Source organism: Helicoverpa zea, chromosome 21, assembly GCF_022581195.2.
Source record: "Helicoverpa zea isolate HzStark_Cry1AcR chromosome 21, ilHelZeax1.1, whole genome shotgun sequence".
Taxonomy (NCBI): domain Eukaryota; kingdom Metazoa; phylum Arthropoda; class Insecta; order Lepidoptera; family Noctuidae; genus Helicoverpa; species Helicoverpa zea.
In genome coordinates, this window is record NC_061472.1 from 7,290,482 (window position 1) to 7,307,230 (window position 16,749).

The window sequence follows — 16,749 nt, forward strand, 5'->3', positions numbered from 1 at the left end:
CAGAGTGCACTATGGAACCAGCTGAAACTACTCCCACTGCTGGGCAAACTTTGAGCCCACACCCTGGCATTGTCCTTTAAATTAAGTTGTATAAAAGTAGGTAGAGACTATAACATTTTATGGAGCATTTCTGTGTAATGTAACGTTTACGAAAGGTACAATACAGACAAAAGCTCAGTTTCCAAAGCATGTGTAGTTCGTAAAGGGAAGATACACTAGAACATATCATAGAGCGGCTCGTTGTTCTGTTACAAGTAAATGTTGTAGTCCATACTCACCTTTATAGTGCTTATTATTAACTTGCTATGTGTAGGAGGTCTTATTGCAAATGCGAGTTTCAAGGTCTTTAACAAAGACAAGACAAACAATGTTATCGTCACATCTGTAAAACCTACGTCGTGTGCCATGTGTTTCTTTGCGGACAGACTTTCGTTAACTGTTTGAAGATCATGGGCATATGAAAACTTTGTATGTGTGTAGGTTCTAGATTACAAGAAAATAAATTTGGCACTACGAATAAAAAACTTTTACTCACAAAGATAAATTTTTATGTTTCCATATAACAAAAGTACACTCTGATGTTAAAGAGCACGGTTCGAGCCCAGGTGCAGTCATATGCTGCATGCTATCAGTACCGGAAATGTGTTTAAAGAAAGTGCTGGTTGCACAGATTTTAGAACAGAAAGCTCTTTTTATGGTCATGATCCAGAAAATCCTACGATACAGCAACAATACAGATACTTCAACACGAATACTAGTACTATTCCATCATGTCACCATGATGAACAAAAACAAATTTTAACACTAAATAAAAAAGATCTAAAGTGGCGCAACAGGGCATAGCTCGAACCAGTACCCGCAGCCGCATCGCTTGGGACAGCCGAGGTGCAACCACATGTACTCCACGTGGTTGTCGTGAGGACTACAACTGCATCCCATGAACGGTATCAGTCCTTCAAATGAGTTTAGCGAAATAATGACTACACATATCTTAAAAAGAAACACAAAAGAAAGCTTTTCAAATGGTCATGATCCAGAAAACCCTACAATACTACAGTTACTCGGACTAAGGAATATCAGAAACAAACTTTAATTCTACAAGAATAAGGTCTAAAGTGGCGCGACAGGGCATAGCTCGAACCAGTACCCGCAGCCGCATCGCTTGGGACAGCCGAGATGTAACCACATGTACTCCACGTGGTTGTCGTGAGGGCTGCAGCTGCATCCCATGAGGCGGCGGTTGTACGCGCTGGGGATTAGGTTCGGACGCTCCCTTGTGCCTGGACCTAGATGAATAGACAAAGATTTGACTCATGAAGAACGTCTCAAACACTCGATATTAATGAGAGATGTTTGTAATTGAGTAAATTTTATGCACAGTGCTGGGCATCGGATTTTAATGAGGACTGAAGACTCTACTGTGTCAAAAAAACTCTACTGTGTAAAAAAAAAAAAAAAATTACCAAAACTTCGTGGAAGAAGCTATGTTACTGTCGCGAAACTAGGCAAACATTGTTATCAGTTATAGGGTATAACATATTCAGTGATTAGGTATAAGTTATACCTAATCACAGTTTCGCATTTGGTATGAGAACCTCCTCCTTTTTTTTGAAGTCGGTTGTAAATGGATCACTAAATGATCGTCTGTAACCTCAACTCAACAAAAACTTATCCCGAAATGATGAAATCCCGTCATTCAAACTTTGTCAGCATTAAAGTCGTGGTGGCCTAGTGGGTAAAGAACCCACCTCTCGAGTATAAGGGTGTGGGTTCGATTCCAGTTCAGGCAAGTATCAATGCAACTTTTCTAAGTTTGTATGTACTTTCTAAGTATATCTTGGACACCAATGGCTGATAAAAAGGTGAAGGAGAATATTTTGAGGAAACCTGGACAACATAGTCTGAAATCACCAACCCGCATTAAGAAAGCGTGGTGATTAATGCGCAATCCTTCTCCGTGTGGGAGGAGGCCTGTGCCCAGCAGTGGGACGATAAAAAGGCTGTAACAGTAACAGCATTAAAATGTCACCTTTCTTAATAGCCATGATGCGGAAAGGATCGCAGTCTCCCGCCAGATGTGCGAGCAGTTCTCTCTTCTCCAGGCCGGTGACGTGGTCCAGTGGATCATGCATGCCCGCGTACATACGCGACCCGGCTGAACGAAGGTGTTTCATCCATCTCGACCACCACATTGCGACTCTGTAGAATTGGACTGTATTATAAAGTCACGTTTAAAAGCTATATTATCACTACATAGTATAAAAAAGTCACTTTTTCTGTCTCTAAATCCCTATGTCCCCTTGTACGCTTAAATCTTCAATACTACGCAACCAATTTTCATGCAGTTTTTTATCAGGTAGAGTGTTTCAAGAGGAAGGTTTATGTGTATAATGACATCCATTAAATAGTGGGGAAATACTGTTAAGTATCCCGTGCGAAACTGGGTCGCTAGTTATGATTATAAAGTTGGAGTTCGTTTTTGTTTGAATACAATAAGCTCAGGAACTGCTGGTCTGATTTGAAATATATTGTTAGATAGCATATGGGACGGGGAAGGCTATGAGTTACTTCTCATCTAGGCACGCGAAGTATTTCTAGCTCATTAGTTCATTAATAAGAAAACACAGTGGAAGAGCGACTTTTCGGAAAATTTATAATTACTCACAATGAAAATAGCTTGAGGCTTGAGAAAACCTTTTATTGTCTCTCAGAGGTACGGATTCACGAAATGATTAGAATGACTGGTGATATGGACATTGGACAAGCAAGACAATAAAATATAAATATCATGACAGTAAACTAAGAGCAATTAGTACCGTGAATTGTAAGACGACGGATGTGAATCTTACCAGTTAGATTTAATAGTTTTGCGTGAAGCTCTTATAAATAAAAACACGGACAAACACAGTATTCCTTCGATGCCAAAATCAGCCCCGTTTCCTGAGTGTCAATAATATGACAACGTCACAATTTCTAATTGAATGAGATTTGAAATAAGAACTCATTTAGGTATATGGGTTAAACTTTTAAATTCAAACCTTCATGTTAAGTTCCCATTGTATTTTCCAGTATTTTCCCTGATTGCATTTTATCTTCTAATTCATGAATAAAATGTAGCTTCAATTTAAGATTTATTTAATTGTAAACCATGCGTACACATACAGAACTTTTGACATATGAAGACACGAACACTAAAATTGCAGTCACATGACCCAGTTCGCTAAAACCAAAATAAGTTACATCAACAAATACGCGTTGTAACAAGGACGCGCCCAAAAAGTCGACCAGCATTACAATGCAAGTGATCTTTGTGCCACAGATCAATCATAGCCCACTTGCTCTTATTAACATATTATACGACTCAATTCGGTAGACATTTGCTTCGTAAGATTATAATTGAATTATGAAACCTCTGACAGCGACCGGTTTATATCTTACCAAGCCAGTGTCGCATGTAATGCAATGCTGAGACAGCTCTGATATAAAAACTCGAAGAGATACAATTACAGCACATTCAACTTGAGTTCTCCTCATAGTGAAGTCACTCACATCTCTTAAAATGGCTTTCAAGGTAGGAAGGGAGTCATGCTATATTAGTTAAATTAAAAGTGACATGAATTTAAAATCATTACGGGTTGAGTTTGAGAGGTTTGCAGAAAATTTGCGAAGTAAAATTAGTGGGAGTCTAAATTGGTGCAATCGTTTTAGCTACCGAGTCATTTTCTAGTCAGTTAGCTAATAATAATCTTTTATTTTCTTTCCAGCTGGTAGTCCTGGTCTGCGCTTTCGCCGCCGCTAACGCGGGCATCATTGCCCCTGCGGCCTACACGGCTCACCCCGCTCCCGTCGCCTACGCTGCTGCCCCCGCGGCGCACGTAGTGCACGCTGCCCCCGTGGCATACGCCGCCCCCGTCGCCAAGGTGGTGGAGGAGTACAACGCGCACCCCCAGTACAGCTTCGCGTACGACGTGCAGGACGGTCTCACCGGCGACTCCAAGAGCCAGCACGAGAGCCGCGACGGTGACGTCGTGCAGGGCTCCTACTCCGTGGTCGACCCCGACGGCACCAAGCGCACCGTGGACTACACCGCTGACCCGCACAACGGTTTCAACGCCGTCGTGCGCAAGGAGGCTATCGGACACGTCGCTAAGGTCGTCGCCCCTGTTGCCAAGGTGGCCGCCCCCGTTGCGTACCACGCCGCCCCCGTAGTGCACGCTGCCCCCGTCGCATACCACGCTGCCCCGGTGGTGCACGCTGCCGCCCCCGTCTACCACCCTGCCCCCGTTGCCTACTCCGCCCCTGTCTACCACCACTGAAAGTGAAACCTAGTCATCATAGTCATGCCTTAAACTGAAGATTATTTATTTATTACATAAGACTTGTGTTCATGAACAAATAAAAGTAATGTGAATATTAAGTACTTAAGTTTTACTTATTACCTATTTAATTCATGATTAAGTTGTGTTTGATGGTACATCAGTAAAAGTAAATCATTATAATTGGCTCATTAGTAGCCAAGGAACATTTCAGTTTGTAAAGTGTGTCACAAAAGTAACACTTTGCCTGTAAGTGTTGGAAAGGTTTTAATTTATTTAACTATTTAACAAAAACAAGTACGACAGCTTTGATTTAGGAGCATAGTTCAGTTTTTTTTTAATACAATGTTTAGTTACAAAATCTGTGGGCCTACACAATACACATACACAAGTATTAAAGTTAGCTTAGCTTGTATAAACGTTAACCACGCAACAATAGTCACTATTTAACCGAAACGGATTTAAGCTGATTTGACATAATACAAGTAGGAAGGATACATAACACTAAACACCAGCAGTTATTATCAGTTTTATAAAACACTGTCTATGTTTACTATGTGTTTCTGATTATCTACAATTCTCCGGACACATTGTATTAATCAAAAGATTGATTCAATAAGATTGTACATCAGTCTGCACCTCGACAAAAGTCTACTGAGCCTTCACCACGAGTTGACTCACTGGCACGCTAAATTTTTTTTGTTGTTTTTAACCAACTTCCCAAAAAGGATCTGTATTTTTTTTAATTTTTGTTTTCGCATGTCTCCTCTGTTTATTAACAGGTTTGTACAACTCTTTTATTTGAGAGGGTCTTCCCAAGTGTTCCCATTGTCATCAGGTCCAAGATTGGATGGATGGGAACCCTGAGAAATTAAAGACAACTCTTGAACATTGTACGCATAAGGTTAAAACTTGATACTCAGATGTATGTCTGATAACACTATAAAACTGAAGGTTTAGAGCTAACTTATAATGGAAAGTTGAGGGAATTCCGCAACAGGGTGTTTTACCAACCTCGTTTTCGAGCTTATACATACATATATAATTCGTATCGACGAGAATTTTCCAGTAATGCTGATCGTGAAAACTATGTATTGTCACTGAACTTAAAAAAAAACTTTTTACAAGAAAGTTCGTTTTCTTTTTTTGTAAAAAGTTATCGATGAAAAAGTTTTTTGGAAGAAAAATAGACAATAGTTGGAGCACTTTGCAATGAAAAATAAATTTTTTTCGTCATCGTCATATGTTCTATCTTATCATGTGATTTTTTATGATATCAATAGATACAATCTACCTTCAAAAGTAGACAGAATTACTAATGACGACGACGGTAGAATTAAGTGACTTATTCAAGGAAATGTATAAAATAAGAATAAAAGGTTTCATAACCTTTCCGATTTTTATTATTATTTATACTATACTCATTTTACAAAATCTATAAATTTCTCATTACCTATACAAAATCCAATACATCCACTTGAGTTTTTACCGAGTTAGCATCATGACTCATTGTTACAAACTTTTATATTCAAAATTAATCAAAATCCTGCCAGATTAAGATTAAGTCATCATCATCATCAGCCTATAGCAGTCCACTGCTGGACATAGGCCTCTCCAAGTGCACGCCACTGAGATCGATTTTCGGCTGCTCGCATCCAGCTCCTGCCAGCCGTCTTGCGCAAATCATCACTCCACCGTGCCTGAGGACGTCCTACACTACGTTTGCCGAGGCGTGGTCTCCACTCTAGAACTCGTTTACCCCAACGGTTATCGGTTCTTCGGCTAATATGGCCAGCCCACTGCCACTTCAGCTTGCTGATTCGGTGGGCTATGTCGATGACTTTGGTTCTCTGACGGATTACCTCATTTCTGATGCGATCCCTCAGAGAAATGCCAAGCATAGCTCTTTCCATAGCCCGCTGAGCGACTTTAAACTTGTGGACCAGCCGTACCGTCAGTGTCCACGTTTCGGCTCCGTAAGTCATGACAGGTAGGACGCACTGATTGAAGACTTTTGTCTTTAGGCCAAGGGCGGATCCAGCTTCGGCGCCAGGGGGGGGTCACACAGTCGTGGTCAAGTCACAAAAAGTATTATATTGTAGCGTATGTTTCTTTTAATATTAAAAGTAGTAGTATAAACACAATAAGCGCGATCGTAGCGAGTTCGAAATTTTTACGAATGTTAAGAAAAGTGTTTTCATGTAGAAAATGGCCTGAGCAGAGTGAGCGCAATTTCTCGTATTAATACCACACAGCCGTGCCAAAAAAAAAAGCGCGCGCGACGCGACCGCGAAAATTTTTGTTCAGGTCGAGGACTAAGGTTAAAAAAGTGTTTTTATGTAGAAAATGGTCCGAGCTAAGCGAACGCGATTTCTTGGACATAATCACAGATGGGAAATTGAAAAAAGCGCGAGCGAAGCGAGCGCGAAAATTTTTATTCAGTTCGAGGACTAAAAGTAGATAAAAACACTTTCTTGCTGTATAACAAATATACAGCACAAATACAAGAAAGCGCGATCATAGCAAGCGCGAGAATTTTTTCAGGTTGAAGACTAAACGTTTGAAAAGTATTGTGTAGGTACGCAGAAAATGTGCGTACGTTTTTTATTGCAGCAACAGTAAAACATTTTCTGTGAAAACTTCAATTGTCTTACTTACTGGTAAGGATTCATGAGATCAGGGCCGTCTCTAGCTCATGTAGCGCCTGGGTGCAATCATCACCCAAGCGCCACCTATGTATCTATTGAAACACGTTGAGTAGTACATACTGATCGAAGTACTTTACAAGGAATATAAATAAGAACTAAAAACAGGACAACGTTATTGTAAAAATTAGCGCGCAAATTTTTAAATTTTGGGACACAAAAAGTTCATAAGTTTTAAAAAGCGCTGTAAAGTAACAAGCAGTCGGAAGCGCAAACTGTTTTGTTTTTGAGGACTCCATTAATATATTTTTTTGCTATATTTGACTTATGAAGTTATCAAGGCAAGGTATATACAAGCTGTTGATTTGCATCCGTGCCATATTCAAGGATGTAATTATGCTAAGGATTCTCAACCCAAATAAAAAAAAAAATTGGTACGTTTTTTTTTATTTTTTTTTTCGGAATTCCGTCAATGTCATCTAGCCGTATTTAAACTTGGCGCGTGTGTTACTGGCCTTAAAACCGTGCTGCGCCCTCACACAAAGCATACGCAGCGATTATTCATAAAATTGGATTACTTCTGAAATATTACGACATTACAATGACAAAAAAAGCAGTGCATATTAGATATTTCCCGCCTACTGCAATTCCAATCGATTATATACGTATTTTATGTCCTCCTCCTGACGTATGGCACAAATGCAAATCAACACCTTGTATAATATTGCGCGAGCGAAGCGAGCGCGAAATTTTTTGAGCCTACGACACAAAAGCACGTGATCAAGTACATTGTAAAGCAACAAGTAGCCGCGAGCGCAGCGAGCGCGAACTTTTTAAAATTATTTGTTTGAAGACTCACAAATCAGACTGGGAATTACGTAAAAATAAAAAGGAACCATGATTACAGCGAGTGCCAATTGCGTTCGTTGATTCAGTGCGTCAATAAAAATAATAAACAATCCGAAATACAGCACAGACATAGTCATTTACTCGCGAGCGTAGCGATATAGAATTTTTTCACTTAGTTTGAGGATGTTAAAGTTAAAAATAATCAATCCAACAAAGCGAAGGCGACTTTTTTGTCAGTATCATGATACAATGTGGAACTTCCTTATCGAACGGGTGTAATTTCTTCATAATTTCCAGATATCGAGGCGCCCAGGTTATTCGCACACCCTGCACCATAGGTTAAGACGGCCCTGCATGAGATACAGCATGTAATGTAGACGACCCGGACAGCGCATTCTTAGTAACAGGGTCCCGTTTCCTCCTTTTGGGTACGGATAAATAGTAAATAAAGAATAGAGAGCGAGCTTTGCGAGCACGAATTCTTCAGCAAAACTAGTCAACCTGTAACTATGTAGGTATCTACCTATTCACTCGGAATAAAAATTATCTTATAAGTACTTATAACAAAAATATAAAACATCGTGTTTAACCATTTCAATTATTGGTCCTCTTAGGTCTTGAACCTGGCCCAGGGGGGGGTCATGACCTTGTGACCTACCCCCTGGATCCGCCGTTGCTTTAGGCACTGTGGGATCGACGATGTTAGGACTCGACGTAGCTTCCCAAATGCAGCCCAACCCAACTGAATTCTCCTATTCACCTCGTCCTCAAAGTTGTTTGTACTGTGACGTAGTAGTCAATCATTAGTTCATTAGAATATAAACTGTATCTCTGGAGAGGAGGAGGTATTAATAAACGGTACGTGTAACCATTAACATCTTGTTTGATTTGTCTAAGTCCCGTCCTTACATGGCGACCCTGCCATTTAAGGTTCGGTGTCGAATTCCGGACTCAGTAGATCGCGTAGTGAAACAATGGGACAAATAATTAGATTGCGTTACTGTACGGACAAAGTGAATTTGGTGCATAAAACTAACAATGGGAAAATCGCAGAGTAAAGAAGAAATTGTAATCGCGCAAAACGCAGCTGGAGGCGTAAATGCAGCTGATGTGGCCCAACTGCATCAAAATCAATCGATAACTAACTTAATACTGGGGGTGATATTGATTATCCTCATTTTTGGAGTTCTATACGGAGGATACAAACTATATAAACGATGCCACGTACGCTGGATGCGAGCGGAAATAGCCAGGAATGCCTTTAGGCGTTCTGGCCCAAGGCGGGAGTCAAGGAACTCAAGGAGCAAGGAGTCCGGTGCCCAAAACGTCTAGTCGTAAGGGGAAGCACGGCTGGACAAAGGCAGACATCGAGTAGAGAATCTTCATGTGTGAAAAAAAATATATAGTGAAAATGTGTATGTGAATGTGAAAAGTGTTACAAATTGGTTACGGCGTTTACATGGACAGAGGTATTTTAGCTAAGATGTTCTTTTATTATGTTATCTTGCTAATATAATTATTGTACTTAATATAGGAGGGTTAAATGTCTGATTTAATAGAAATACATAAAACAATCAAAAATATTAAGAGTAACTTGGTAAAATTAAGTAAAACAAAAAGAACAAATGAATTGTTAGAGCGAAAACATTTAGAGGCGAATGAGTTATATGATAAATATATTATATGTCGCGGAGAATTAGATATAAATGTGTCTAAAGGCTATGTTAAACAGGAAGAGTTAAAGTACATTTTGGTTATTTGTGATGAAATAGAGTCATACTATCAAAAAATTCTGAGTTTTTGTTCAGAGAATAAACAGAGTTTAAGTACCATAGAAACAATGACTGAGTTTGACATGAAAACTGCAACTTCTCTTCTACCTGTAATGACAGGAGAGGAAGAATGTACCAAAAAATTAATAGATGCTATTGAATTTTATAGCCAAAACATTAAAAAGGAGCATGAAGCATTACTAATATCTTTCGTGCTTAAAACTCGCATATCTCGACATGCCAAATTACGTTTGGCATCTAACTATAATTCTTCCGCAGATCTTATAAAGGATATGAAAAATAATAAATAATCTACTGACCAAGCAGTCTGCCACGGCGCTTCAGTTGGAGCTATTGCAGTCTAGACAAGGATCCCAGAGCATTGAAGAATTTGGTAAGAAACTAGAAGATCTATTTGTTGAATTGACTATATCTCAAGCTGATGGAAACGAAAACGCATATAAAATGTTTAGACCTGTAAATGAAAAACTAGCTATTCAGCGGTTTACGGACGGCTTGAGAAATGGTCGATTAAGTACAATTTTAGCGGCTAGAGATTACACAGAACTTAAAGATGTCATACGCGCGGCTAAGGATGAAGAACGGGCACATCAAGGTCCCAGTACGTCGTCGGAGACAGTCTTTACCACTCAACATCGAGGTAAGCATAATCAATATTATCGAGGACAAGGCCGAGGTCGTACTTTTATTCCAAATCGTACTTTTAGATCCAACCTCGGAGGTGGCCCAAGGAATCAAGTACCATTGAGGACTTTCTATCGAGGTCGCGGAAGAGGTTTCGGTAACAATTCGCGAGGACGTGGACGTACTCACGGCCAGACGACGAATCCGGGAGACAATAATCGCAATAACAGGCATAATACTTATTTACTAGATCAATCTAGAAACGATGTTCAAGACGCAATCAAAATTTAGATTTAGAGTTTTTTCGATCCTAACTTTATTTTAACATGTAACTACAATAACTTCGTAGAATTGACAATATTCGATACCAAATATAGAATGCTAGTTGACACGGGGGCCTCTTTGTCAGTGGTGAAATATGAGGCAATAGGAGACTGGAACATTCCAATACACCCGGAGTGCATAACCATTAATGGTATAGGTGGTAAATCGATAACAGATGGTTATGTTTACTTACCATTTTCTATATGTGGAAAAGAATTTAAACATAAGTTTTATGTTCTGAAGAATCTGCCTTGTGTGCAGGATGGCATAATTGGTCAGGAATTTTTACAGAAGTATAACTGTGTTCTAAATTATGAACATAATACGTTGACAATAAATGAGTGTAATAGTTCAGTTACAATCGGTTTAGAATTAGGGAGATTAGGTAAAAACTCATTTATTACAGTACCACCAAGGTGTGAGCAATTTTTCCAGATTTATTGTTTTGAGAATGAGGCTTGCGTTGTATTTCCGAGAGAATTATGCGAGGGCGTATTTATCGCTGGAAGTATCTGTCAACCTAAAGAGGGAAAGATATTAGTACAAATATTAAATACACGTGAAACAGAAGTTCAACTTAATTATTTTAAGCCTGACTTTGATTATCTATCTAATTATAATATTTGCTCATTCGAAAAGCAAGATTTAAGTGGAGAAAGGGTTAGGAAATTATTATCGTTGATAAAATTACAGCACTTAAACAAAGAAGAATCCATAAGTATACAAAATATTTGTGCAAAATTTGCTGACGTATTCTACTTACCGGGAGATAAATTAGGCACTTGTAATCTTTACGAACAGAAAATTCAGTTAAAACCCAATTCGGATCCAGTTTACACTAAACAATACCGGTTACCATTTTCGCAACGGAATTAAATTGAAAATCAGATCCAAAAAATGCTTTCTAATAATATTATAGAGCCTGCGAGTAGTGAGTGGTCTAGTCCAATACTACTTGTACCTAAAAAATTAGAGGATAACAAGAAAAGTTGGCGTTTAGTTGTTGATTTCCGGAAATTAAATGATCGTATACTTGATGACAAGTTTCCCCTCCCTAACATCACTGATATATTAGATTCACTTTCTGGTGCAATATATTTTTCACAGTTAGATCTAACACAAGCATATTATCAAGCAAAATTAAATTCGGACAGTAGAAAGTATACGGCATTCACTACACCCCCGGCCAGTATCAGATGACCCGTATGCCGATGGGGTTAAAGACAAGTCCCAGCTCTTTCTCACGTTTAATGACGGTAGCAATGTCAGGATTAAATTATGACAAGTGTTTTATTTATTTAGATAATCTAATTTGTTTTGGGAGAAATTTAGATATGCATAATAAAAACCTATTAGACATTTTGGCTAGACTAAGGAAAGTAAATTTAAAATTAAATCCGGACAAATGCGATTTTCTTAGAAAAGAAATATTATATTTAGGTCACGTCGTATCAGCGGATGGTATTAAACCAGATCCGGAAAAGATTAAAGTTTTAAATAATTATCCAGTTCCTAAGAATGCTGATGAACTAAAACGGTTCGTGGCATTTTCTAATTACTATAGGAAATTTATTCCAAATTTTGCCGAAATTTGCATACCATTGAATAACCTGTGTCGTAAAAACGTAGCTTATAATTGGGATGAAAACTGCCAAAAATCATTTTTAAGTTTAAAAAATTGTCTAGTAAAACCTCCGGTGTTGCAATATCCCTTATTTGATGACAGTAATACTTTTATTCTACAAACCGATGCGTCAGGATACGCTATAGGTTCGGTTTTGTGTAATGCTGATCGTAGGCCAATTGCTTACGCCAGCAGAAGCTTAAATAAAGCTGAACGCAGGTATCCTACAATTGAAAAAGAATTGTTAGCGATAGTTTGGTCCGTAAAATACTTTAGACCCTATCTCTATGGGAGACGATTTATTATAGAAACGGATCATAGGCCCTTGGTATTTTTATATAATTTGACAGATCCTTCCAGTCGATTATTAAAGTTTCGGTTGTTACTGGAAGAGTACGACTATAAAGTAGTTTACGTCAAAGGGCGTGATAATGTAGCTGCAGATGCATTGTCACGCATAGAATTGACTTCTGAGGAATTACGATCTATGAATGAACACATTATAGCTGTACTTACAAGAGCAAAGAGACGGGAGCTTGAGAAAAATTCTTGTAATCATACTTCGGTAGCTAACATTCCTAAAAACGATTGGACTGATCACCCAAGAGTTGTAGAAATGTTAAAACTACCTAAGGATTACACGGAATTAATATTTGTGAATGAGAAAGAATGGATGGAAGTTAAAAAATATGTGACTTTAGAAAAAAGTGATTATGCATATTCGTCGTCAGATCGCACTGTATACGTAAAACTATTTACTCAATCACAGCGTACACGAGCGGTCTCTGTGAGAGAAATGGAATTATTTTGTGCAGATCTAAAAATAGACACTTTATATATAATTAAAAATGAACATAACATAAGAATTATTAAAGAGCTAGCTCAATATATAAATAAATTGCCTAAGTGGTCCGGACCCCGCTTATGCGTAGTAAAAGGAGTTCAAAAGGTAATTGACGACGACACAAAGAAAGTAATACTAAACGATTATCATATTCTTCCCACTAGTGGACACGCAGGGATAAGACGCATGTTAAACAATATTCGGAAAAAATACTTTTGGAACGGATTAGAGCGTGATGTTACTAATTTTGTAATGAAATGTAATAAATGCCAACGGTATAAATATTTAAATACAATAAAAGAGCCTATGGTTATAACGGATTGTGGAAATTCAGCTTTCGATAAAATATATATAGATCTAGTAGGTCCCTTACCCCGAGACAACAACTACAATTACATTTTCACGCTTCAGTGTGACTTAACCAAATATGTCGAGGCGTATCCGATAGAAAGCAAGGATGCGCGCACGGTGGCCACAACGCTGGTAAATAATTTTATACTCAGGTATGGCATTCCCCGAGAGATAGTAAGCGACAGAGGAACCGAGTTTGTTAACACCATAATGAAAGAGGTATGTACAATTTTACATATAAGTCATTTACAATCCACAGCCTATCATCATCAAACTTTAGGTTCCCTAGAAAACAGCCATAAACATTTAACTTCTTATTTGAGAATGCAAGTTAACAGTCAAACACAGACATGGAGTTCATGGATACCCTACTGGTGTTTCTCATATAACACTACGGTACATTCGAGTACAAAATTTACGCCATATGAACTTGTGTTTGGAAAGCAATGTAATATACCTTCCAACCTTACTACCTCACTGGACCCAATTTATAATTTTGATAATTATGCTGTTGAATTAAAATATCGTTTACAAAAGTCACAAATGGATGCTAAAAACAATCTTATCAGTTCTAAAATTGTCAGGAAAAGTAAATACGATAGCGGTATGAATCCTATAACATATAAAACTGGGGACCAAATATTAGTTAAAAATGAGAGTTTTAATAAGCTGGACCCATTGTATTTAGGTCCATTTCAAGTAGTCAAGGAAATCTCTCCAAATGTTGTTGTGTTAGTTAAAGGGAAAGAAAAAATTATTCATAAAAATAGAACTAGGCTTTATCATGAATGAAATTATATTTTATTGTAACACTTTTGTTTATGATTGTATGGTATCAAATGAAGTTTATCTTATGATGAAATTGTTTATTGTTTAGTTTTAGAGTGTATTGAATATGATATTAGATACTAGTTATATTATAATCATATGATAAGAACTTATTAATTGTAAACCACAAAAAAAAAAAAAAAAAAAAATGTATCCTTGTTTAATCTCTATACTTATTACTATTATACTTATTATACTTAATCATTTTTGTGCTAATTACTTAAGTTTAAAAAAAAAAAAAAAAAAAAGTTTTCATATTTTTCTTTTTTTTTCTTTTTGATAGGGCGTGTGACGTAGTAGTCAATCATTAGTTCATTAGAATATAAACTGTATCTCTGGAGAGGAGGAGGTATTAATAAACGGTACGTGTAACCATTAACATCTTGTTTGATTTGTCTAAGTCCCGTCCTTACAGTACCTAACTGCAATGTCTGCCCGAGGTATACATATTTCCGAACAACTTCGAGAACGGCGCCGTGTATCGCAATCGGTTCCGTAAGATTAAGTAGATGTACAAAAAAACTAAAGGCTTGATATGTAAGCTGGGTGCTCAGCTAAGTTTGCTTCGCTGCGACAATAGGTTCTGGAAATGATTTTTCTGTTATTTCCGTCCTATTGTTTTCATAAATCGTTTGGGCGGTACCAATAGTTTCCATTCGACGACCACCCGACTTATTAAATATCATCGGCCATTCAGTAATTTTACTAAACCGATATACCATTTAATTAAAAAGGATTATCAACCAACAATCCAAAAAATTATAATGTAAACACAGAAATTGTATCAATAAATAGTATTTTATTTGACTCGTACTAAATTACATTATGTACATATTTCCAACCAATTAATGGTGGTAGATGGGAGCAGAGTAGGCGAGGGGAGAGCTGTGCACCACGGGGGCGGCGATCTTGGCGATGGGGGCGGCGTATGCGACGGGGGCAGAGTGGTAAGTTACGGGGGCAGCGATCTTAGCGACGGGGGCAGCGTACGCTACAGGGGCGACGACCTTGGCAACAGGGGCGACGACCTTGGCAACAGGGGCGACAACCTTAGCGACGTGTCCGAGAGCCTCCTTGCGCACGACGGCGTTGAAACCGTTGTGCGGGTCAGCGGTGTAGTCCACGGTGCGCTTGGTGCCGTCGGGGTCGACCACGGAGTAGGAGCCCTGCACGACGTCACCGTCGCGGCTCTCGTGCTGGCTCTTGGAGTCGCCAGTGAGACCGTCCTGCACGTCGTACGCGAAGCTGTACTGGGGGTGCGCGTCGTACTCTTCGACGGCGAGCTTGGCGACGGGGGTGACCACCTTGGCGGCGTATGCGAGGGGGGCGGAGTGCACCACTGGGGCGGGAGCGTACGCCTGGTGGGCGACGTAGCTGGGGGCGGCGGCGTACGCCACGGGCGCGGCCGGGTACACTCCTGCGCTGGCGGCAGCCACCAGGCATGCGAATACTACAAACTGTGGGGAGATAAAATCATATTATTTACACTGCAGGATAAAACATTTTTTTTTTCTAAATGGAATGAGCTATGTTTTTTTTTTCGTAAACTCGAACTGTACTGTTGAATGATTTTAACTGATTTAGTCTTATCCTACCTTGAATGCCATTGTAGGAGAAGTGTATCAATGTAGTCCTATTGAACGAATGATATCGAATCGGAAGCATACGCGTGTTATATACAAGCGAGGCAGCCCCGCGGCGAAAGTAGCTGAGAATACAACTAGTAGTACAAGTAGTAGTCTTGAACTACAAGGCCTACAAGTCAAATATTTGCATAGAGAAAATAAACAGGGACGTTATCGATGCCTTACTAACACGATAGCACAATAGACTTTTAATCATAATAGGCCATTACGAAAGTGATACAATAATAAATTGTACGGTGTCAAATATTTACGATTATTCTATAAAAAATGCTTCAACTTAGTAGAAATTGGCTATTATGATAGTAATGCGATGATAGATTAAATACCGTATCAATGAATTTCTATAAAAATGCTTCTAAAATAAATTATTAAATATCAGGCGTTACTTTGCAGAAATCCATCGTATTAAATGTTAGAACATGCTTTATTTGATTTAGTAAAAATCTGATGCAATGATAAAATGGCACCGTAAAATGCTTATTACCGTCGTAGCACTATCGTAATATTAACGTAGCGGTGACTCGTAGCGCTCGCGTAGCAGTGCTACGGATGAGGAAGTTTCTTGGGAATAAAGTAAATTCAAAGCTTACCAATCACTAAATGTCCTTCATACTTGGTTATTGAAAGTTAATTAAGCTAATTATCATGTAGTACATTGTACCTTGTGTTTGTATCGACATAAAACTAGTCTGTTCCCTAAATCAGGCTAATAGCACTACAATATTGGTTACAAAGCCCATAATAAAAAAACTTCACCACCATGCACATAATATACTACAATATGAATAAAAGCAGTTATTTATTTATCGCGGATTCACATTGAAGAAGCAACAGTGCTTACATAACTGTCAGCCGGCCGTCCGCGTGGAACTAAATGCTGTCCTTGAACTTGCGATGATGAGCTA

General features: G+C 38.7%; 3 protein-coding genes across 3 annotated transcripts; 1 reads left to right on the forward strand and 2 right to left on the reverse strand.

Annotated features, from left to right (window-relative positions):
• Positions 1–1,110: 1,110 nt before the first annotated feature.
• On the reverse strand, positions 1,111–2,192 carry LOC124640995 (cytochrome c oxidase subunit 5B, mitochondrial-like). The gene is made up of 2 exons (XM_047178999.1): positions 2,030–2,192; positions 1,111–1,286 (listed from the first exon to the last, which is right to left on the reverse strand). Exons 1-2 carry the CDS (start codon positions 2,190–2,192, stop codon positions 1,111–1,113), a joined length of 339 nt encoding a protein of 112 aa, XP_047034955.1.
• A 1,332-nt stretch (positions 2,193–3,524) lies between these two features.
• Positions 3,525–4,373, forward strand: LOC124640646 (larval cuticle protein A2B-like). Its single transcript, XM_047178507.1, has 2 exons — positions 3,525–3,571; positions 3,765–4,373. The coding sequence occupies exons 1-2, from the start codon at positions 3,560–3,562 to the stop codon at positions 4,314–4,316; spliced, it is 564 nt and encodes a 187-aa protein (XP_047034463.1). The 5' UTR covers positions 3,525–3,559; the 3' UTR covers positions 4,317–4,373.
• A 10,653-nt stretch (positions 4,374–15,026) lies between these two features.
• Positions 15,027–15,826, reverse strand: LOC124640642 (larval cuticle protein A3A-like). The gene is made up of 2 exons (XM_047178503.1): positions 15,794–15,826; positions 15,027–15,655 (listed from the first exon to the last, which is right to left on the reverse strand). Exons 1-2 carry the CDS (start codon positions 15,803–15,805, stop codon positions 15,044–15,046), a joined length of 624 nt encoding a protein of 207 aa, XP_047034459.1. The 5' UTR covers positions 15,806–15,826; the 3' UTR covers positions 15,027–15,043.
• Between the last annotated feature and the right edge of the window lie 923 nt (positions 15,827–16,749).

What these genes read in the sequence shown, in the direction of transcription:
- LOC124640995 (XM_047178999.1), bottom strand. Translation starts at nt 2,192, where the DNA reads ATGTGGTGGTCGAGATGGATGAAACACCTTCGTTCAGCCGGGTCGCGT. An exon ending in CATCATGGCTATTAAGAAAG is followed by an intron (nt 1,287 to 2,029) that starts GTGACATTTTAA and finishes CTATTCATCTAG; the next exon opens with GTCCAGGCACAAGGGAGCGT.